Source organism: Hippopotamus amphibius, chromosome 14 (genome assembly GCF_030028045.1).
Source record: "Hippopotamus amphibius kiboko isolate mHipAmp2 chromosome 14, mHipAmp2.hap2, whole genome shotgun sequence".
In the NCBI taxonomy this organism is placed as follows: domain Eukaryota; kingdom Metazoa; phylum Chordata; class Mammalia; order Artiodactyla; family Hippopotamidae; genus Hippopotamus; species Hippopotamus amphibius.
The window spans coordinates 71,944,098-71,968,157 of NC_080199.1; the positions used below are offsets into that span (position 1 = coordinate 71,944,098).

The 24,060-nt window shown below is 38.7% G+C and overlaps 1 protein-coding gene across 7 annotated transcripts in view; it reads right to left on the bottom strand.

Annotated features, from left to right (window-relative positions):
- FRY (FRY microtubule binding protein) overlaps nucleotides 1-24,060 on the bottom strand; it is a 307,260-nt gene that overhangs the window by 126,214 nt on the left and 156,986 nt on the right. For all 7 annotated transcript variants that reach the window (XR_009049071.1, XM_057707897.1, XM_057707896.1 and 4 more), the window contains exons 4-11: nucleotides 23,441-23,580; nucleotides 19,621-19,711; nucleotides 19,308-19,387; nucleotides 19,110-19,190; nucleotides 14,060-14,228; nucleotides 10,769-10,861; nucleotides 10,576-10,674; nucleotides 8,421-8,522 (exon numbers count right to left, since the gene is read on the bottom strand). Coding sequence is in view for 6 of the 7 variants with exons in the window: in XM_057707897.1 (XP_057563880.1) it covers nucleotides 8,421-8,522; nucleotides 10,576-10,674; nucleotides 10,769-10,861; nucleotides 14,060-14,228; nucleotides 19,110-19,190; nucleotides 19,308-19,387; nucleotides 19,621-19,711; nucleotides 23,441-23,580 (855 nt within the window). In the remaining variant the exon portion in view is untranslated. The remainder of the gene's footprint in view (nucleotides 1-8,420; nucleotides 8,523-10,575; nucleotides 10,675-10,768; nucleotides 10,862-14,059; nucleotides 14,229-19,109; nucleotides 19,191-19,307; nucleotides 19,388-19,620; nucleotides 19,712-23,440; nucleotides 23,581-24,060) is intronic.

Consider the following 24,060-nt stretch of genomic DNA (forward strand, 5'->3'; position numbering starts at 1 on the left):
TTAGAATTCCTGCCACCCTGCAGGGGATCAATCCATGTTTGCTAAACAGTCTTCAAACGTCACTCTTAACTTTCTTATAGGTCTTTTGCTTTTATGTTACTTCTCTTCCTAATCATTTATTAGTCTTGTCATAACCGTTTTTGCTGTTCTATTCTTAGTGTAGATAATCCAGGTCCTGATTTTTGAAGAATTCATAACTGTTTAGATCTAATCTAGGATAAGTTTACCTTTAAGCTACTTGCTGAATAAAGATGAGTCACATAAATAAATTCTGTGGAAAAGACTGCAGGCAGTAGTTTTTTAGATTTAGGGAAGACAGACTTCTTATGCCTAAGTAGTTTTAAAATAACTTCCTGGTGTGATCATTATTATGAAATTCTTAACTTCTACATGCATTTTGGTCTCATTCTGGATTTTTTGCTTCTATTAATCTAAATAAATAAGTAAATAAAAAATGATAAAACACATTATTTCAATTTTGAGGCTTTATGATGTGTTTTACTACCCAGTATGGCCTACCTTCCACCACTTTTTCTTTTTTTTTTTTTTCTATTTTTAGGGTTTTCCCAGATATTCCTGCATATTTATTCTTCTAAATAAACTTTATAACTACTTTCCTAGCTCCAGGGGAAAAAAAGCCCCAACTTTTTAGAAGCATACATTCATACATAAAAGTTTTTTTTGTCTGCTAGTAAAATAAGTGATACATCTTATAATTTGTTGACTGTCTTGGTTACATAAAGAACTTTAATAAACTACTAAACTAGTAAAGTTGCATTTAAAATATTCCATCATTTAAAAATTTCAGGAATTCTAATTATCCTTCCTCCAATCACTCCAGATCAGCAAATGTCTGTGATGTGCTTAGACAGGGGTTAAAAGCAGACTCTGGACACACACTGCCTGGATTTAAATCCATCCTTGCTCTGCAATTTATCAGCAGTGTGGCCAACCTCAGGGAACCTCTGTAATCTCTCTGAGCCTGATTCTCCCTGTCTGTGAAATGCAGATGCTAATCCTCCCTCCCTCCTAGAAGTGTTAGGAGAACTAAAAGAATTAGCGCGCAGAGGGAATTTAGCACTGTTCCTGTGCATAGTAATTATTATGTACAAGACACAGATACAGCAGCAAACAAAGGATATGTAGTCCCTGACTTCACGGAGCATCCATTCTAGTGGGAATGTCTCCTCCTTTGTGAATTGCCCTTTATTAGTGTATATATAAGTATTTTATATTGATATTTGCATAGTGTGTCATTCAAAATTCTCTCTTGTGCCTTATCTCACATTGTGAACCGTGACCAGGTAGGGCAAGTAACATCTAATTTTCATTTAGGAGCTTAACTAAGATCTCGAGTTCAAATGATTCATATTACTGTCTTCTGTTTAACTTCAACTTCTGTTATACTTTTTTCCTGTCCTCCTACCCACAATTACCTTTTTGGTGCATCTTGTTGTAACTGATGTCCTTTCACTCTTAAGAATATGTTTGAGATTGGCTATTTTTGCTCCCATAGAGACTGAAAAGGGGCTGACTTAAGTTTTTATGTTGTTTTACCCATGGATCCTGTACTGGTAACTGATTTTTAGCATTTCCAGATGATATCACTGATCACTGCAGTTCCCTCCTAAAGTGATTTGCCTTCTCTTCCATTCTCGGCACTATCAGATATTCTTAAACTGCAAATGTGATCGTTTACTTCCCTGCATTTAAAGTACTAAACTGGCTTCGAATCACCTCTTGGACAACATCCAAATTCCATGATGTGATGCATGAGGGGCCTTTGGTGACCTGGCTCCCCCATCACCACCTCCTGCCTCCACCTCCAGCGCACTCTGTGCCTAACATCCCGTCTGCAGTTCACTGAATGCCTGGAATGCCTCCCTACCCTTGTTCTACTTGGAAAATTCCTACTCCCCAGCAAGATTCATTAGGTGTCACTCCTCTGGTACATTCCCCTGCCCCTCCACTCCTTCCTCCACCCCAGAGAGATTACCAAGTGCTCCTGCTCTCTGTCTTCTAGAACGTTGTTCTATCCCTTTACCTGTATGTTTCCTACCAGACTGTGACCTCCAGAAATTTTGGTTTGTTCATCTCTGTGCCCTCAGGGACTGCCATACAGCAGGTTATCAGTAAATATCAAATTTTTTTTTAAAAAAGCAAACTGTGGGTAGTAGCTGAATAACTTGATGGATAAGCAAAATTTCTTTATATAAAACTGTACAAAAGGCATACATAGCTGAAGCTAACCAACATGATACGTTACTACTAAACATCTTACACTTGTATGGCATTTTCCTATTTCTGAAGTACTTTCATAGATCATGACATCAATTGGGGAATTCTGTCACTGAGAGAAGCCAAACCACTGGCTCAAGGCTTCAAGCCAGTTAATGACAGCTGGGATAGGAAATGACTTCTGCTCCAGTGAAGACTTTTCTCAGAGACTGGAATGTATGTATTATAAGACACTATATCAGGCGTTGTAATCAAAGTCGAACATATGAACTCTTTTTAACTCTCAGAACAACCAACAAAGCAGATATTGCTACTGTATCCTTTTACAGATGTGGAAATCAAGGCCCAGTGAGGCTAATAAGTGGCAGAACCAGCATCTGAACCTAGACAATTGGGCCCTGGTGTCTTCCGAACAGGAATGTTTCCACTTCAGTGGAACCAGTGTATGGCGGCCACTCATATATGCTACTGGCTCCGACTAGGTTGTACTCTACTTGCAAACAGGACTTTTTCCTCATTGTCTCTGTATGTCAACAGCAGCTAACAACATGGTCTTGATACATAGTCTCAGGATACTGACACTTTTATTGTATGTCTCAAACCACTGACTTTCTGTGCCAAAGATCCCTACTCCAAGATGGAAAGATTATTCTTCCATTGTAATATGCTTTTCAATTAATTAATTAACCAACAATGTATTTATATCAGCTCTGAGGTTACATTGATAAAACTGTTCAAGAAACTAGTAGGTTTCAGAGTGGATCTTCCCCGGACTCCTGCATCTCATCTCAGTGCTGGTCACCAACACACTTCACGTGACACGTCAGCCTGTCTAACACTATAACCACCTTCTTTAAGTTGTGCTTTTGATTTAGTTAAAGCAATTTAGTGTTAACAGGAACACGTAGGGCGCACTGAATTCACTGATAACTTGGCTGGTGACAGGGTCATTGGACAGACCAATGTTTCCCATGATCCATCAGCTAACCACCTGCACCCAGTCACCTGGGCTTCTCATAAATATGCAAATTCCTTGGCTGCACCTCAGACATTCGAAACCAGAATCTCTGGAGGTAGGTTTCAGCAAGTTGTATTTGTGACAGACTTCCTTAGAGATCCTCATGCATACAGAGGTAAAGATCTATTGATAACAGATTGAGAAACAATTTTAGTCTTTTGATCTTGTTATACTCAAAACTCTCCTGGATTTCTTTTGCACCTAAAGTGACTGGCACAAACCTATTTCTTTCTAATAGTTCCTCGCATATCACAGTCAATACCTTCCTTCTTTTTGGCATTTCCTTTTGATACCCAAATCAATTTACTTTGATCATAATTCAGTCTTTTTGATGACTGTATTATCCAAATAACATATGTGCTATAGTTTAGGATAACCTCTGAAATTACTGGGCCAACAATTTACAGAAATTACTTTTCCATTCATTGGTTGAATAAATAAGGCATTCATAGAAAGTAATACACCTGTCACCTGATCACCGATTTTCAGACAATTTATGTGCACTGTTAGAATTTATAAATTGCACTTTGAAATGTGCCTTTGACAGATCTGAAACATAGATGAGATTTTCTCAAGTTTATAGAAATATGGTTAATATTAAAGCAGAATAACTACTTCTTGAAAATTAATATTTTAAATAGGTAATATTGCACCATTTAAATTTGATATTTACAAAGAGGACATTAGTTGTTTTAAATGTACTATACACTTTCATGCATTCAGGCAATGACCGTGCAACCCTTAATATGTTAATGCCTCCCCTTATAAAATAGTCATTAATACCCTCACTATTATAGGAGAAGAAAAAGCACTCCTTGAACTTCTCTGTGATTATCACACAAATATATATTAATTGCAAAAAACAAGTTTCATCAAAAAAATTTACAGCAACCAAACTTTTTTTGAGAGTCTTACTGGAAATCAAAAGACCTTCCTTGTCCCCTCCCCCTCCCTGCACCTCCTGAATATGTAATTTTCTATCATCATATCCTATTTGATTTTCTTCATAGCAGTTATCACTATCTGAAGTTTTTCCCTCATCTGTTTACTTGTTTCCTGTCTGTCTCCTCCACTAAATTACAAGGTCCAAGAGACAGAAGAGTGTTACTATCTCATTCATCCCTTATTCCCAGCACCTGGTACATTTCTGGTGAAGACTTGTTGACAATTGACTAAGTGAATGGATTCAAGTCCTAGCTCAAATAGTGGCTGAGACAAAAGAAGAATCCTTTTTAATTCTGTCCTTTGGTTTCCAGGAATATGAAGCTAAGCTCATGTCTAACCTTCAGATGATATACCTTCAATATTGCTATCTGAGCAAAATTTTTAGAAAAACATATAATATCATGAAAGCATAGGGGGAGGTCAATGCAGCCTGTGACATTGTCATGAAAATCCATGACATGTATGTTAAGGTCCTACTGCTGGCCTGGCTCATAATAGATCTTAAATTAATGAGACCTAATTGTTGTTATTAATTACACAGTAAATAGATTTCTTAACTTTTGAGGTTTCGTTTTTTGTTTTTATAATCAAGACCTCACTGGTACTATATTCATTACTGTAAGAAAAAGGAAATTTAAAGATTCTCCCAATTATATCTATTTTTGAGGATAAGAAACTTACACATACTTACTATGAACAATTAATAATTATGACATTTTAAAAGAACTATTAAAAAATGGGGATTCATGACAAAAAATAAAAGTACTATTAAGTTTTTAAAATATATTTCTCGGTCTTCCCTGGTGGCGCAGAGGTTAAGAATCCGCCTGCCGCTGCAGGGGACATCGGTTCAAGCCCTGGTCTGGGAAGATCCCACATGCTGCGGAGCAACTAAGCCCGTGTGCCACAACTACCAAGTCTGTGCTCTAGAGCCCACAAGCCACAATTACTGAGCCACTGTGCTACAATTACTGAAACCTAGAGCCCATGCTCTGCAACAAGAGAAGCCACTGCAATGAGAAGCCCTCGCACCACAAGGAAGAGTAGCCCCTGCTCGCCGCAACTAGAGAAACCCTGTGCATAGCAACAAAGACCCAATGCAGCCAAAAATAAATAAATAAGTAAATAATAAATATATATATATATTTCTCTTTTTCAGAATTAGATCTATTATGGCAGATATGAAGGGAACATAGCATTTTAAAATAGCTCAATATGTTCAGATTCTGACATAAAATACATAGAAGAAAAAAGTATTGGTCACCACTGACCAGGAGTTCCTGAAGGATGTCAAGGTTGTGGTGAAAAGTGCTGTAAATTTCTCACCACTTTACAAGGGTATATCGCTAATACATGGTTGACCGAGTTCACAAGTGTAAATAAAGACTTCACATCTGTGCTACCAAAGCAGCCTGCTTCTAATAGACTGGCGCTGAGGATAAACCAGGGCACGGACGTTAAATGAGCTCTGAATCTGAGAGCTTGTTTACTTTGAAAGCAGATTTTTCACACTCACACACACTTCTATTCTGCTCTATGTCATGCTGCCACCTTGATGACTTTCCCCTGCAGGACACATCCAAGGTGGCTACCAAGTTCGATGTGCAGGGTTCAAACACTGGGCTCCTTATACTTGAGCACACACCGGGAATGTGGAGACAAGGCGGGGAGGGGGTGCAGGGAAAAAGGGATGGTGACCAGAGGAAAGAGCCAGCTTGGTGGTCCTTTCTGAAATGATATGGTTGGCTCTAAATTCCACAAAATACAGACGCCATTCAAGACAAAGTGTATTCCTGAAGCCATGTTAGCTTTTCCTCAGGTATTTCTTTGCTGTTGAAGACTCCTGAGGAGGTTTGGAAGGTTTTCTGTGTATTTATGACATTTTTAAATGGTCCCATTTAATCCCTGCTGGGTTTAGTTTGAAATATGTGTGATACAATTTTATTCCAATTAAATCTCATCAAGGATCTTTCTGTATCTTTTACCCTTGAGGAAGTGAATTCCAACAATTTATTTTCCATGAAGTGAGACATCATTGCCTTTCCCCTGCCTAATAACTACTTCTTTCATGCTTCATGGATTATCAGACTTCTAGAAATGACACAGGTATTTTTCTACTCCCAACTTCTACATCCCTCCTGGTCTGCATCACAAATTTTGAAACTTCATTACATATCCCCCAGTGAAACGCCAAGTTCCTTGAGAACAGGGACCCTAGATCTAGTTTTTATATAACTGCCTTCCCTATCTTTCCCACTTCCAGCACCTTCCCTAGCACCTCTACTCTTTCCGATCTTACTCCCTTTCCCTTTGAGAAACCCTGACGCTTGAAATGCTTGCACAGGGAAATGCCATCAGCCTGCAGTCCTTCTTCTCTCAAGGGCCGTGTGTAACCCTGTCATTAAGTCTTCTTGGTGGGCTTTGACCAGACCTTCAAACAATATTCTAAGTGTAAAGCAATTAAGTTCAAAGTAAGATTATGCTGCTGTATTTCAAAAGCAACCCTGGACACAAAACATTTTGGTCTTTTTGGCCACAACATTAAATTGTCATGCAAAACACTATTTTGAGTCTAACTAAAATTCATCACAAACACATTTAGCATAATATATACAGAAAAATGAACATTCTTAATCATTTCTTGTTTTGTTTTGAACAAAATGTACTTTTTCTCTTTGTATAAAATGTAGAAGGAAAAAAAAAACGTTTAACTGGAATAACTGAATAACTTAAAAGTGGACCAATTTAACAACAACAATGACACTGGGTTGTGTGTTTGAGGGGTATGACAGATGGATAAATCCTTGAATAAAACATCCGAAAATGGCCATTACATAATAGTTGATACCCTGAAAAGCATTTTGTTTTCCAGAATTCTTAAAAGCTTAATTCTATATCCACTGCTATTATATTTCCCTGCCCATCTGAAGAAAATAAATGATTCTAATCTTGGATTTCACAATCAGCTTTTAGAGCCAGTACATAGCTGGTGCTTAAAACAGCCCCAGTGCAGATTATTGTCTCATTATGGTAAATGCCAAAATAATATAATTAATCTTAACCACTTCACCAAATCAAAGCGTCTTAGAACAAAAAAGACAAGGCAACATGTATAAGCACATACAGGATTTTATAACTAAGTGCATTTCAAAAATTCTAAAGAAGCAAGTATTAAACTTGTAAAAGGAATTCAGCATCTTTGGACACAACTGAGAACACCTGTGGAAAACATGTACTATTTGCACATATTAGAAACAGGGTTCATTTCGTTGTGTTCTACCAGCAGGTCCCTAAAACTTAAAATATGTTCACCACATTAAAAGCTATAAAGCCAGTTTTCAAGCTGACCACTACAGCTGTTTTAACCACGGGTTCCTCAGATTCAGGCACCATGACTGGTTCCTCACATCACCCAACACCTGAACAGCCACTGTTCAGTAAATGCTTAGGACTAACTGTGACTTTAATAGAACACCTTCAAATACTCACAAATAAGAGGGACAGGAAATAAGTGTTCTCTGTTACTAGGTCAATCCTCCCACAAAATGGAACATTTCCCCCCCCAAATATTTTCCTAGCCTGGAGGGGGTTAGAGAAAGGCTGGAGGAGGTTTAGGTGAGCTTCTGCCAGTGAAGTGTGTCCTCTCTTTTTTTAATCATTTAGATAAACTGTGACCACAGATGCATATAAAGGGGCATTTAATTCTACCTTTAGAGTGATCCTTCTTAGGGACTTCCCTGGTGGTCCAGTGGCTAAGACTCTGCGCTCCCAATGCAGGGGGCCCGTGTTCCATCCCTGGTCAGGGAACTACCTCCCACATGCTACCACTAAAATCCCGCATGCCACAACTAAAGATCCCGCAGGTTGCAACAAAGATCCCCTGCAACTAAGACCTGACACAGCCAAACAATTAATATTCTTTTTTTAAAAAAAGCTTCTAAAGTGATCCCTCTTAGACAAGATTCTACAACACTGTAAGTCAACTATACTTCAACAAGAAAATTTTTTTAATTTTTAAAAAGAAAAGATATCCCCCCCAAATCTGACATGATTTCTCTTATCCCCAGCCACCTCCTAAAACTGACTCTATTTAATAAGGAAAACTCTTATTAACTTCTTTCACTATTTCAATAGTATAGGATCATTTCCCCCAGAGGCATCAGGAGTCACTCTCAGAATCCCACATACTCATGCATATTTTGAGCTGACAAATACTAACTTTAAGGTTGGACAAGCAGTTGCTGAGGAAAACGTGCCACCTGTTCAGAAACAGCTGCTTCTGGCTGACGCAGAGCAGACAGGTCACCAGGGGGTACAGGGCCTGTGGAGAAAGAAGATGAGGTCACAGGATGATGTATATTTCAACCAACCAGGTAACACAGGCTCTCTGGAACCGCCACCCGTACATCTCCCTCTGTGTGCTGTGCAGGCCAGAATAAACACGACGCTCTGCAACACACCCAGGCCCAATGGGTGCTGTGTAGAGGTGGGCATTTTGCAAATGCTTTCTGAGGATGACGGGGATGGAATACTCTAGAGGATGTAGAGGGTAGAGTGAGTTTCATGGATCATGAGTGGAAATCTGATTCACTGATTTAGTCTTCACTTATGAATTTTAAAAGCAGACCATCGTAGATCACTCTCAATCTTCAGGAAAAAAGCAGGAAGGCACGTTGATTCTGAAAATGTTACTGGCTTTTTTGCTCATAAACATCTACTAGTTTGTCCCTGTCTTAGAGGTAGGTGTATATATTTTCTTTTGCATGCAATCTTCCTGTAATTAAGGAAGATTCCTAAAAGAAATGTTATTGCATTGGTAAACTCCACCAAGACAAATTTAACCGCAGGAGGAATTTGCTTACGACCGAATAAACAGAGGTGCTACTGTGCTTTTCCTGCCTGACTGGGCAGGTTTCCCACAGCAACTGGAGAAGACAGAGGAGCTTGTGAGTGGCCACCCAAACAATATATGTGCAGAACCTACCACCATTTTGCTGAACCAGACAAAACACGCACTTTTATGGCTCCCCCCAAAATTAGGACGAGCGAAGACTGAAACAAAAATGTAACTGTCTCATCCATTAACTTGAATTAGGAAAGCTCTGTTGCCACAATGAGATTCAGTGCTTAACAATCCACTAACTTTTTTAAAATTAACTTAGTTTTAAACTGACTTTGAACTACTACTGCCATTGAGTGCAATTCTAATTCCAGCTGGTAATTTAAAGACAAAAATACAACCAGTCACATTGACCACAGACTGCACTTAGATGAGCAAATTTGTCACCACTCCCAACAAAGCAACTCTGAATATTTGCTCAAATAATGGTGGGTGATGCTCATACTTCAAAGATTAGCATAAACAGGGCTTCCCTGGTGGCGCAGGGGTTAAAAATCCACCTGCCCATGCAGGGGACATGGGTTCGAGCCCTGGTCTGGGAAGATCCCACATGCCGCGGAGCAACTAAGCCCATGCACCACAACTACTGAGCCTGTGCTCTAGAGCCTGCAAGCCACAACTACTGAGCCCATGTTTCACAACTACTGAAGCCTACACACCTAGAGCCTGTGCTCCGCAACAAGAGAAGCCACTGCAACGAGAAGCCCGCGCACCTCAACAAAGAGTAGCCCCCACCCGCCACAACTAGAGAAAGCCCATGTGCAGCAATGAAGACCCAACGCAGCCAATAAATAAATTTATACGTGTATATAAAAGATGAGCATAAACAATGCTAGAAACCAGCTACCTAAGCAACCTGCTGCCTCCCTACTATCACAGTTGTCACTGGTCTATCACCTGCTATTCATAAACCAGAGCTTTATCTACCACGGAGGGAAAAAGTTGTGGTAATGGAAAAGACTCTTCTATGTTGCCCTTCAGTACAAAAGCATTCCCCAAAACTGATCTCTCAGCCTTCAGAGAATCTTTCCAATGGCCAACTATCTGTGTCCCAACCCCCTTTCCTGCCTGGTTCCATTTTGATTCTGAATATCAGGATGGGAATTAGCCAGTGAAGATTCCTGGGGATTGAGAAGAGAAACTAAAGATGCTGTTATCATCTTTAGCCTTCAGGTTGGAAAAAATACTCAGAAGTGAAAATAAAAATTAAGTTAAACCAATTCTGAAAATAAACAGTGGAATCTTTGGGACTAGAAGGGTCCTTGAGGGGGCAAGGTCTAATTTCCTTATGTTGCCACAATTCAGTCATGGTCAGTACTAGGTGCGAGCTCTAAATTTTGAAATGCTACCTCTCTTTGAGGAAGCTGGAGGTAATTCTCCCATCTGTAGAACCCTTATGACTCTCAAATAGATTTCATCCTAGGAATTTTAGCCTCTGCAGTTTTGTGTTTTGAATCATCTCAGAGTTACCAACCAAGGAATGCTTCTTTCGAGAAGAAAGTTCCAGCGTGGTATCATATAGGCTTTCAACAAAGTTTCTGAGGCACGGCACGTTTACTTCATTTTTAACAGCCTGAAATAGAGATGCATGTTAATATCATATTCATGAAATGGTTGATTCTCTAATCCAATTTGAAGACGTTCTTAAAAATGAAAATGTAACTCACAGCAGCAACTGGAACAAGAATTTCAACAAAAAGTCCAGCCAAGGCATGCTTGATATCTTTGTCTTTGACCTCGAGGAAGTAATGGGCACATTCCTAGGAAATAGAAACAGAGTAAAGAGAGGGAGAAAGATTAAAATGTGCACAGAAAATGTATGTAAACAAATTTAAGTAAACAGATCTTAAGTCAATCACACCCAACAGCACAGCATATTCCATGATCTATTTAAAAAAATCACTGGATTCAAGCATTTATATTGAAGTTCAAAATACCCTTCAACGACATTTTACAAAGCTGGTTTTCTCACTCTCCCCCTAGCTTCTATCTCAAAATCACTGAAAATCACCTTGTCCTTTGGTGAAAGGACAATGCATCTATAACCAGCAAGCAGATATCCACCCACTGATTTACCTGTTGGTTCATTTAGTCACTCATTTACAACAAATTTCTGTTGACTACCTACTGTGTGGGGGGCCCAGGTCCTTGATTAACCCACGAACACAGATCCCCAAAGAAGGTAAACATGGGAAGAGAGGCAGAAGACATTCAACTTATTTTAGGCCCTAACAGCCCTGGGCACAGAGCTGTTTACTTGTTAGCCCTGACATTTTAGGTGTTTATTATTCAGATAGTTTCATGAGCAAGTCTGGAACGCTTCCTTTCCCCACCTCGGACAAGGAAACCTTTGGAACCGTTCCTCAAGCAGAGATGTCTCTGCCTGTGGACTCCTGTCTACGAAAGCGTATTCTGGTTGCCCAGAGAATAACCTGTTAGAAGAGTTGGCCTGTCCAGAATTCTGCCAGCCCCTTTCCCCTTCCTGGCCTTTTGGGTAGTAACTTACTGTGGTCTTTTTTTAGGTGTTGTTTTCATGGCAAAATCCAAGGCTACACATGTTTATGATGACACTTTAATACCTATATCAGCTATTACCTCTTATTTTCAGTCCACGTTGGGACTATCGCCAACAACAGTTACTCAAGTTCCTAGTAGATCAATATCACATGAAGACATCAGCCCAATTTCGGCACTGCCAGCATGGGACGTCTTTGAGAGTTTTCCCAATACAGAGTGGAGCTTCATGGTTTCCCAGAATTGTGGCCCTTTCCTCACATTATTTTGCGTATGCATATAAATACCATCTCAAATCATCATTCAAGTACGTAGATAACAAAATCATTAGCATGAGAAAAAGAGAAAAATAGTCAGCATTTTCTGAGTCCTTACCACGTGCCAAGGATGCTCAGAGCCTCTTTCCAAAGTTAGTGGTATTATCACCACTCTGCAGAGAAGGTAACCCATCTGCGACGGGTTAAGTGTGACTTGTCCAAGGTCACAGAGCTGGCAAGTGCTGAAGCTTGAATTCAAACCCAAGAAGTTTGATATAGAGCCTATATTCTTTTTTTTTTCAAACAGGTTTATGGGGATACAGTTTATACATACCATGCAATTCACCCTTATAAAGCATACAATTTGATAGCTTTTAGTATATTCACAATTGTACATTTTTCACCATGATCAAATTTAGAACCTTTTCATTAACTTGGAAAGAAACTTTGCACCTGTTAGCAGGCGTCCCCACCCTTCCCTATCCATGCCCCCCCTCCTCCAGCCCAACACAACTAATCTACTGTCTGTCTCTATGGATGTGTCTATCCTGGACTTTTGCTGTTATGAATAATGCTGCTGTGAACATTTGCATTCAAGTTTTTGTGTGGACATATATTTTCATTTCTCTTGTAAAACATACCTAGAATTGGAATTACTGGATTATACAGTAATTCTAGATTTAAACATTCCAGGAGGGACTTCCCTGGTGGTGCAGTGGTTGGTTAAGAATCTTCCTGCCAGAGGGAGGGTGGGAGGGGAGTCAAGGGAGGGAGGGAATACGGGGATATGTGTATAAAAACAGATGATTGAACTTGATGTACCTCCCCCAAAATAATAAATAAATAAAATTTAAAAAAAAAGAATCTTCCTGCCAGGGCAGGGGACACAGATTCGATCCCTGGTATGGGAAGATTCCACATGCCGTGGAGCAACTAAGCCCGTGAACCACAACTACTGGGCCTGTGCTCTACAGCCTGCGAGCCACAATTACTGAGCCTGCGTGCCACAATCAAAGCTCACATGCCCTAGGGCCCTTGTGCCACAACTACTGAGCCTACGTGCTGCAACCACTGAAGCCCGTGTGCCTAGAGTCCGTGCTCTGCAACAAGAGAAGCCACCACAGTGAGAAGCCCCTGCTTGCCACAACTAGTGAAAGCCCACACGCAGCAACAAAGACCCAATACAGACAGTAAGTAAATAAATAAATAATAAAAATAAAAAACAAAAATTTCAGGAACTGTCAAACTGTTTTCAAAAGCTGCTGTGCTACTTTACATTCCCACCAGCAGTGTATGAGAGTTCCAACTTCTCTACAATCTCACCAACAGATAACTTGCTGTTGTGCGTCTTTTTGCTTATGGCCGTCCTAGTGGGTAGGAAGCGGTACTATACTCATAACCCCTGTATCTAAACTCTTTATTAAGATCCTCACTAAATCTAATCCACGGCAGCATTAGAAAAAAAATCCCTCTAGATACTAAAGTTTTATAAAATCTGATAGAGCTGTGGGGACTTCCCTGGTGGTCCAGTGGTTAAGAGTCTGCGCTTCCAATGCAGGGGACGTCAGTTCGATCCCTGGTTGGGGAACTAAGATCCCACATGCCTGCCACATGGCCAAAACAAAACAAAACAACACACACACACATACACACACACAAAACTAATAGGGCTGTGTATTCTGGGAAATCCTCATTAGCAATAATTCTTTTCTTAGTACATAATGGTGAACACTGTGTCCTAGACACCTAAACCTCTATGGTTTAGTTGAGTTTTTAAAAATTGATTCCTTTTTATAGTATGAACAAAAAAGATCTCATTACTTAAAGTTCTGAATGCCTAGAAATGTTAACATCACCAACTCAATGTTATGGATCTTAAAAAGTAAAAAATCAGCTACATTTTACTGACAGAATATGCAGCCGATGGGTAAAAAAGAGAAAAAAAAAATCTATAAATAAGATTCCAATGTACACCCTACTCCAAAGGTGATATGAGTTTAAAAATGAAAGTATGTGCCTGAAACTCTATTACTTGGTGATGAAGCCCTTTATGAATTATTCAGGGAAAAGTGCAGGACTTTTTTCCACGTGGGCAAGTGAATGGGTTCTCACAGTCCAGGTTCGTCGCTGTGAGGAATGAAGATGCTCACGCTGACAGCCCCTTGGTTCTCCTGCCCAGGACAGTACCTGCATAAACTGGAGAGAGGCCTCGAAGTCCTCCACCGGGTACATCTTAATTCGAAAGAACTTCATCCCCATGATCAAACTGATGATGCTTTGAACAACATATGGGCTCTGTTCTTTGTGCCGTAATTCTTTGAGCTCAGCCATAAATTTCTTCTTTACAGCAGGGAACCTAAGAAAAGAACACGAGTGATTTATCAAACAACGGGCAGCAAAGCGACTCTAACACAGGCCCCCAGCATCTACAAGTGGCAGGGCACAGGGACGGACGGGGACCTTCGAATCAGCTCAAGGACAACAATGACTATTATCTTGTAGAGGTTCTGATATTGGGGATTTGTTGAAGAATTCAATCTTCTCCTCTCTTTTCTTATTCTATCAGATGCTCAACGTCTCCTTCAGGCTAGGGAGAAGAGCCAAAGTCATTTAGAGCCTCTCAAAATGGTCTAGCTCTGAAATTGAGATGATGAAATGCTCCCTTTTCTCGGGCTTAGCAACTTCCCAGGTACTTGCAGATCCCAAGGACCTGAAGTATCTAATTGTGAGCAGATGAGCAACAGTACACGAGGCCAGGCATTTCTGACAATGACAGCAAATGACACCAAGTAATATTCCTACATCCATTTCCAGAGTTTTCTGTTGTTTCCTTTATAGTTTTAGGTTAATGACTATTGAAAAAAATATTTTTAGGTTGAAGGAAAATCTAGGAACAGGAAAATTCAAATCATCTCTAAAAGATAAGCTCTCTAATCATGTATGGGACTTTACAACTAAAAAGACCCAGTCCCCAAGGAACTTAAGGTATTTATCTTGCTTGAAAGTAAAATAATATTAATAACTAATAACATTAATTACAACACTATCATAAAAAGTTTAAAAAAAGAATAGATCCTAAGAAGGTGGAAAGTAGCAGACTGCCAAAGTGCCTAAGGGTAAAGGAACATATACAAACAAGTCATCCAAACTATTTCTGAGATGGCTGGTTTGACTATTCATGAAAAAAAGGAAAAACAAGGAAAGCATTCTGAGACTCACTGCATTTTGTTTCCTGAGACCATCAGCCTGAGTTTCTGCAAAGGATCAACTGGGAGCAAGGCATGATCAGAGAGGGTAATTACGATTATAAAAGTTAAAGACCAAGTAATAGAATCCCAGAAGTTTGGAAAGGCAACTCATCACACCTCAAGGTAGAAATTTTAGGACATATAAAGGAGGTGGTAGACATACACTGTTACGGGCTTTGTGAGAGCTGCCAATTTTCTCCTTCTTGGCTTGAGTGGAGGAGGTTACATGGTGTCCATTTGGTAACAATTTATGGATCTTTCTTTACATTTGCTGCACACTATAAAAAAAGGGTTTAAGAAGGCAATGGAGCAGAAAATAGGTAGTGAATGCATTTCCATTTTATGAATGAAGAAATAGATCGGAAGATCAAAGTGACAAAGATGAGACTTTGTGATCTTCTGATGTGAATTTCAGAAATTTCCACTCTTTTGTAGCTGCCTTAGACAGTCATGAGCTATGAAATGTAGTCCCTGCCCTATTTACAACAGTGTGCAGTTTAACTGGAAAGATAAAACAGAGTGGCATTGACCACGAGCCACAGGAATAATAGTAATAATTTTAATAATAATAACCATTGTTATTATTTACGATGTATGTTAGATGGCACTGGGACTTTACCTGGATCTCTCTGGTCCCTCAGGGAGGTTTAATGCCTCAGGCCAGATCACCTTCTCATATTCCACACTGCCTCTTGTGTGAATGATACACCTGAAGAAGCTGGGGTGGGGGGACCTGGAGAATGAAGGGGCTCTTTCCAGCTGGATAATCAAAGATTTCAGAGGTGATTTACGTCAGGGGGAAGGGTGAGCAGAGGCGTTCAGGCAGAGATAGGTGAAGGACAGGAAGCATAAATGGCATGACAGAGCCATGGAAGTGATGCTTTCCATCAAGATTATAAAAATGTAATAGTTCCGAACTAGATTTTTTTTAATTATATTTTAATTCAAGTTGTTTCCAAACAGTTAAAAAAAAAAAAAAAACTATGGTTTTAATCTTGAAGTGTGAGAATTTAAAAGAAAAAAGTAACTATAGGTTAGAGTTTATCGTTTTAAAGAGCACATGATACTTCAAAGGTGTGTTTTCCTTTTCTAATCTGTGACTAAAACAAGGAGAGGCAGGAAAAGGCAGGTTATTTGTACACCTCACTATTTCAATATTCTCACAAGTTAGTGGCTAAAAGTCTATTTCTCATTTAAAAATAAATATAGCTATCTTTTACTTTAAAAAGTCCCACATGACATAAACATGTTATTTTAAAATAAAAATAATCCAAAAATCTATGTGTACTAAAAATCTATTTTCCCTTAAAATAATTTTAGGGAAAAATTAATTTCTTTTCAATGACCATGCCTATAGTGTTTAGTATTCTTTACTATATACAGTAACTAAACAATTACCCAAGTCTTCTGCTTTAAAATGTATAGTATATATTATTAAAGTGAGAGTATAAGAATATATACATTAAAATTTTATCACATAGAGCAGTTTTGAAAATATGAATCTTACAAGCAATCATCACTATTTAAATGAATGTGTCAGATTTTAACCCAAAAAACTTACCTTAAAAAACTTATTTTAACTTAATTGACTTTGAAAAAGTCAAGACCCTGGGTGAATATCACTTAATAGCAAAAAAAAAAAAAAAAAAAAAAAAATTTCCCTTAATGACAGGAATTGAGTGCATTCTCACTAGTAACATTAAACACAGTGATTCTGCTAAAAGTTAAAGACTGAACTAAGTATTAATAACAAAAGCCATAAGGAAGGAAATATTTTACATGCATTACATCTGGGATCTGGATATAAAATCTAAACTTAGAATTGTTACATTACTCAAGTTTATTTTTAAAAAGAGATAACCATCTTATACCAGATAAGCATACATCCTTTTTTTTCCCACTGAAAACAAAGAAAGCAGTAATTTTCTAAGGCGACAATAAAATAATGGTCCTGGTATACTTATGAGAAGAATGTAATGTGATCATCTATAGTAAGACACCAATTTAAGACTGTACCATCTATCAATAAAGGTCAACTCTATACTGACTGGTTGAGAATTTATTATTGTGATTACTATCTATTATTGCAATTAGTACAAGAACCCACTGATCAAAGCATTTTCTTGTGACCAGAAAGTGCTGGAGCATTGTCCAAACTGAGGTATTTGTTATAGCCTACTATTGCAGAATTGAGACGAATCCGGACATCATGAAAATGTAAAAAGTCACTGTTGGCAAGAGAACATTGGCTCAGTGGATCATAAATCTGACCTAATATGGAAATTCCCACAACCGTAGAAAGTTGCTTTAATTATGACATTGTCTCTCAATTCATTCTCAACCAACTGAAAATTGATGTAGCTAAGGCAAGTCATTCTATAGTAATTAATATTGTTATGTACAGTTCACAAAAACTAAGAAAAACACAAGAAGTCATTTTTGGCATATTAAACTTTCCAAATGATTGTATAAGAGAGTTATGCTGGGATAATTACAAAGGACTATAATGAGATTTTCATGGTTTGACAAAGCAGCCAAAATACATATTAACAACTCATTTTTCTGATCTTTTCTAGGAATGAAGTACAGACACATGAGTTAATCTGCCAGATAATTGCAGCTTATTCTTTCAAAAAGCCAATACTTTTATTATTTAATTGCAATGGAAATCTCTCCAAAATGCATTACACTTTTTTCTTAATGACTCATGAACCGCAATTATTACAATGGGCTGTAATAAAAGTACAACATATATTCTCCCGCCAAATGGTCCAGGTGACTCTATTATTTAGTTCTTATGAATGCTTTGGCCAGTTTCTCTTTCCTCTCTGTTGCTGTCAGTTTTTTGATCTTGATATTTCTCAGTGCGTTGGTGTATCTAACTCTCTTCCATCTAATACTGATGTGTTATGTGTTAGAAAAAAATAGGGAGTCAAGATGAATAGACAAATGGGGTTAGATTAAATAAGTCACCTCAAGGAGTTTTGGGGGTCTGTTTCCTGAGCTCCCATCTTTTGGCTAGTTCAAGTTGCCAAGTGAGTGCTTTTAAAAAATTTTACTTTGTGATAAATTGAGTGTTTTCCATGCTGCTAAGTTAGGAAATTCCATCTCCTGAAGATAAAAATCTTTCTGGGGGTTGCATTTCACAAAGATCAGGGCATCACTTTTGCTCCAAGCTGGCCTCTTGGCTTGGATTCACACTGCGTCTCTGGCCCACACTGCCTAACCTAGGCATTCAGGATCTTGCCCGATTTGCCTCAGGGTTGAATAAGATGAAGCCGGGTGAATAGGGTGTGACGTCACTTTTGGAAGAAGCATATTATTGCTAATAGCCTAATACCACTTTGTTCTAGCCTGCTAAGTAGTGTTATGGGGCCAGATAAATTTAGCAATGAGAATTTTCTGACTTGTTTCCATGACAGAGTCTGGGACATTTTTAGTTCAGCTGAATTAAGTAAGGTCTATACTAAAGGGACATTCTAGGATGGAATTTTCCCACTCATGGATGCTATATTGTAATCACCCACTCATGGAATACAGAAAACAAAACTTTTAAAACTGATAAACTTCTTTGGAAAACTGAGCAGGAAGAAAAGTATTTCGGTTAGTCCATTTCTTTCTCATACCCACCTACTCATGGAATATAGAAAACAAAACTTTTACAACTGATAAACTTCTGAAAATCGAGCAGGAAGAAAAGTGCTTTGGTGAATCCATTTCTTTCTTGGATGCAGTAGTCTGAAACTCATGGACTCTTGGTAGAACCTGGCCCAATTGTCAAGTGAAAAAGGTAACGGAGAAAGCAAACTGGAAAAAGACTTGATACTTAGGCTGGGAAGCTTCTTGTGAGGTTCAGAGACAGGGCACACACAGCAAAACCAGTCCCCAGTTCTCATAAGCTCACACCCTTCCCCTTGCTGACAGTAGGGCTGGGGTGGCACAGAGAGGAATTCATGTTGCTTTGGTGAAGGATTCTGAGGTTCACTTACTTAGCTTGTGCCAACACTCCAATGACTTCTGCGTACAGGTCTGCCACAATGTGCATATTGCCAGTGTTAGGACCAAGGTACCTAAACAAGATACAATTAGACAAGTTAGGAATCCCCCCAGGTCATCTGAAAAGAGCAACTTTGATTTTGTTTTAAGTACCCAATGTCTTCAAATTCAAAGATGAGAAATTACTTTACCCTTCTTTGTACTTAAAGTGCTTGAAAGCCAAGTTAATAACATCATGTATTAAACTGTCTATTACAGGATGAAGTGGAATCTGGAAAAAAAAAAAAAGATGGCTCTTTAACTTGGAAGGGAATTTTAAAGATCAAATCGGTAAGAGTACTTACAGTGGACTATATATGGCCTTTAACAATTAATAAATATTATTCATATGACATAGTATTTGAAATTCATGAACAATTTAATAAACTTAGACCTTAAAAAGATAAGTAGTTTTTAGATATATAAATAAACCTTATCTAAAGTAACATTAAATTAATAACCTACCTGTTTCAAAACTTCTATTAACACTAAAGAAAAAATAAAATCAATGGCGAGGTCCCGTCTTTCCATTAAATAATCTCGCTGCTGTTCATCACTGTAAAATTTAAAATATTCACATTAAATGGGCGCTGAAAATATTCTCAGAGTGATATAATTCACCAAAAATCTAGGACTCATCCCCAGTGGACTGCAAACCAACTTTGTTATGACGAGATTGCAGCGGTAAACACACACTGAAGTTATTCCCGTGGTCAGTGTGGTGCAGTGGACAAACACTGGATTTGAATATCTGACTTCACGTTTTACATGTTCGACCATGTTACCTTGAGTAGCTATCTGTGAGTCTACAATTTCATCTCGTGGACTTTTTTAAGCTACCTTACAACCCAGGAATCCTATCATCTATAAAATGGAAACAAACACGACACAAAGCTCCCATGCTGGAGGTAGACACCGAGAGGATCTTGTGAAAAGAGTTAAACAACAGAAAGAAAGAACACGATTAGCAATGGGGGCAGAAATGCATGGGTGGGGAAAGGATCCGCATTACATTTCATTTTCTCCCCCCAGTCCCTTTCCTCTTGACCTTCTGCCACTTGAGATTTACGAGAGGAAGAAAGAAGGTGTGAAGAGGTGGTGGAAGAGAGAAAGATTAAAAAGCAGACGGACGCAAAGGTAGGAGGGGCAACGTGGAGCCATGTGAACTCATTCCAAAGTTAGGGAGCAGAATTAGCACCGTCGGGAGGACAGAAATGTGAGTTCATACCCCCTCCCTTCACTTCCTGCTTGTCTAATGCACTGAGGACTAATTTGGAACTGAGCAAATGAAGTGACTGCAAAGTTCCTGAGCACAGAATAGTGGTTCAGAGTGTTGGTTTTGGTGTAGAACAATCCTGGGTGAAAATTACACCTCTTCTACTTACCAGCCATTTTTCCATCTACAAAATGGAAATAACAATAGTAATTACAGTAAGGTTTGCCTGAGTATCAAGAGAACACGTCTAAGTATTTAGAAGAGTCTCCCAAACATACAACGGCTCAGTGCTTGTATATTAAATAAAACCAATGAGAAAGGATGAGAGAATTTGGATTTGTCAGGCAGGCAGTTTCAAAATAAACCAAGACTATCTTAAATATGGAATGTTTTTGTCTCCAGTCAAGAAGGAATGAGCAGAAAGCATATAAAAGATACAAAAAAGAAGTTTGGAGGAGCTCTGCAGCCTTGAGCAAGTCCAGTTACGCCTGGTAGGAGACAGAGCAGGTCAACGAGGGAAGCTGCAGCTTTACCTTTCAAGGGGAAATGTATGGACTGGGCAGGAATTCATTCATTCAGGGTCATTTACAAACAGTCCTGCCAGGAGGAAGAGCAATGGACCAAACCATCCATCTGGAGCCCTTCGAGACCCACTGGAACTAGAAAGCGTAGCTGCGAGATGAAGGGAGGAGAGGAAAACATATGGAGCTGCAGTACAATGAAAGCGTCCACAAGTCTGACCCAGAGATTACATCATGGAGAAGAGAAACAAGAAGTCTGAAGCCCAAAGGGAAGGAAAACTCTCAAAGATAGCCAGCAGCGGTAGAGAGAAGAGGGCTTTAGTAAGGGGTCTTCAAAAGGGGCCAGAGGACCTTGAGAAAGTCGCCAAAAAAATTTGGTAGGAACAAACTTTTAAACTCCTGCTTCTATTTTATTTAGTAAGCCAATTTATGCTTTCAGATGACAGGAAGTCATATACATTTCCAATAATGAATTCAACTTTATTGCTGGTTTGAGGTCTAACTCCCAGGAACCAGAGGCATCTGACAAATTTATTTGGCGGTCTAAATGTTGATATTACACTAACCTTAGAAATCTTAACGCAAATACACATCCATCACATTTGACTCTTTTCAGTTGCTTATGCTTCTCCCTAAAGTTCCTCTTTTCTAGTTTCTGGTAAGAGAAACCCCCATTATTAGCTACATCACGTTCTAGAGACCCTCATTCTTTTGGCTTTGTCCCAAACACACGTTCTCTCTCTTTCTCTTATTTTAAACTTTCAAATGCTAACCAAAATGCAACTGAGCTGAATTTCACCGTCCCGGTTCTGCATTTGACCTCGGCAATTATTCTGATCTCCTGGAAATAATCACTAATACAACCTAAAAACCTATTCTTTTTCAGTCCCTGAAGAAATCAATTCATGAAAAATCTAGTTATAGTAACTAAATTCTGACACAACAGGAACAACACTAAAACTCACTTAATTCAACTCACTAAAACTGCCCCACTCCCCACCCCCAGAAAGGTTTAGTGTCTATTCATAAGCTAACATGAAAAACGGGGAAAATTCTAAAATAATGCCACTAATTTACTAATCAGTGGGAACCATTTTCAAACAGAATTGAAATTCTACCTTTAAGTTTGACACATTAAAAAATATTTATGAGACTGCTAAACTGGTATGGGGTTTCTTTTTGGGGTTATAAAAATATTCTTGAATTAGACATTGGTGAAGGCTGCTCAACTTTGTGAATATACTAAAAACACTGAATTACACACTTTAAAAGGATACAGTTTACGGTACATGAATTATATCTCCATTTCTAAAAAAATCCTTCTTCAACTAAAATAATTATTCAATGTACAAAGGTATTAATCTCTCCCCCAAACAAAATGATAAGTAAATGAATCTTGAATAAACTCAAGCATATTACAAAATGAAATTACAAGTTTAGATGAAATGTAATTTGGTAAAATAACAGGTCTTCAATTTCAAGCAGAGTTTATATATTTTTAAGAAATATTAGGGGTGTCAGAAAAATGAGGGATAAATCACTCACAGGTAGTAGTTAATATCTTATTTTCTGAGTAATTAATTTCAGTTATATTGTCTTTAAAAGCATTAAAAAAGGTATAATCTATGTGGAGAAATCAAAGTGCTTTTAAAATAATCTCTTTTTTTAAAGAAAGGTAAATGTATTAAACTTTCTTCAATTTGCTACCTTGCTATAATAGGTTGATTTCAAACATATGAAATGATATATATTTACCTAAAATTCCAGGGGACATACATTCACTGGAAAGAACGAAAATGATAAGTTTTATGGCTGAAAAGCTCATGTAGCAGCATGTTCCACTTTTCAAATCCACAAGAGAAGGGGACCACAGGACAAATAAACAAAATCCTCAGCTGAAAGGGAATTTAGAGATGGGGTGATATGACTTCCCCGCTTTGCTCATGAAGAGGCTGAGACAGACAGGTGAGGAGTTGCCCAAAGTCACGCGGCTAATTAGCGGCAGCTCCAGTACTACCTCTAAGGTCCAACCCACAGTCCTTCCCACAAGAGCACCCTGGGCACTCGAGGTTAGGAACACAGGTCCAAACACCTAGGCGACGTGGTGCAAGGCCTGCTGCCGGCTTTCCGCCTTTGGGTATAGACTGGAGGAGAGAGGGCCCAGGAGAGCAGCAGACAAGAGGGTTACCTGGGGCCTTGACACCCTGCCAGCCCCACGGTCAAAATAAGGCCGTGCTATAAGTTTTAACCTGTGACAGCTGGCAGCAACTAGTATTCCAAATGTGCCCCCTGCTAGGCAAGGTGGTGCTCATGGGTGAAAAGGCAGGAAGAGCTAGATGTCTCCCAGCTCCCCCTTTGATTTGTTTCTTAAGAAAAAGGAAACGAAAGGAAAGGAAAGGAAAAGGAAAAGGAAAAAAGGAAAGGAAGGAAAGAAGGGAGGGAGGGGAGGAGGGGGAGAGAGAGATGAAGGAAGGAAGGAAGGAAGGAAGGAAAGGAAAGAGACAAAGAAACTATAACCCTCGTAATCCTTATAATAAAAGAAATGTACCTTTTGGATTTATTGCTGGTTCTTGGTCTGTATTCATGTGATTCATCCTCAATGCCGTTTTGCCTTTTATACCAGTCAAATAATGTTCGCAGAATGGAAGGCAGGCAGTACTCAGAAAGGGAGCTCATTGAACTGATGACCTACAGAGAAAGGCAGGCGATTAAAAAGCTTCGGTGGCACAGCCAGTTAATGAGAAACTTTTTATTTCGCAAATAACTCCACACCATAGTCACTACAAAATTTGTTTATTTACCACAGTCCTCTTGTTAATAATCTTTAGTAGTACATTCCCAAGAACCCAAGTTTCTTACTGTTGACAGAAGTCCTAATACAATAATAACTTTGTGGTTTAAGAAAGTTAATTACTTTGACTCCCTTTCATTCTAGAAATCAGACGTTAACTGCACACAGGTTATTCATGGACTGCAAAGAAATGCTTTTCCCACAGCACTACAGTAGACTTCTCAGGTCCTCAAAAATGCTTGTTATATAAATAAATACATTACTTAATAGAATTAAATTAACGGCTTAGGTGACATAAGAAATTATTTTTTATTAGACTCTACATATAAGTGATATAGTATTTGTCTTTTTCTTTTTTTTATAAATTAATTTATTTA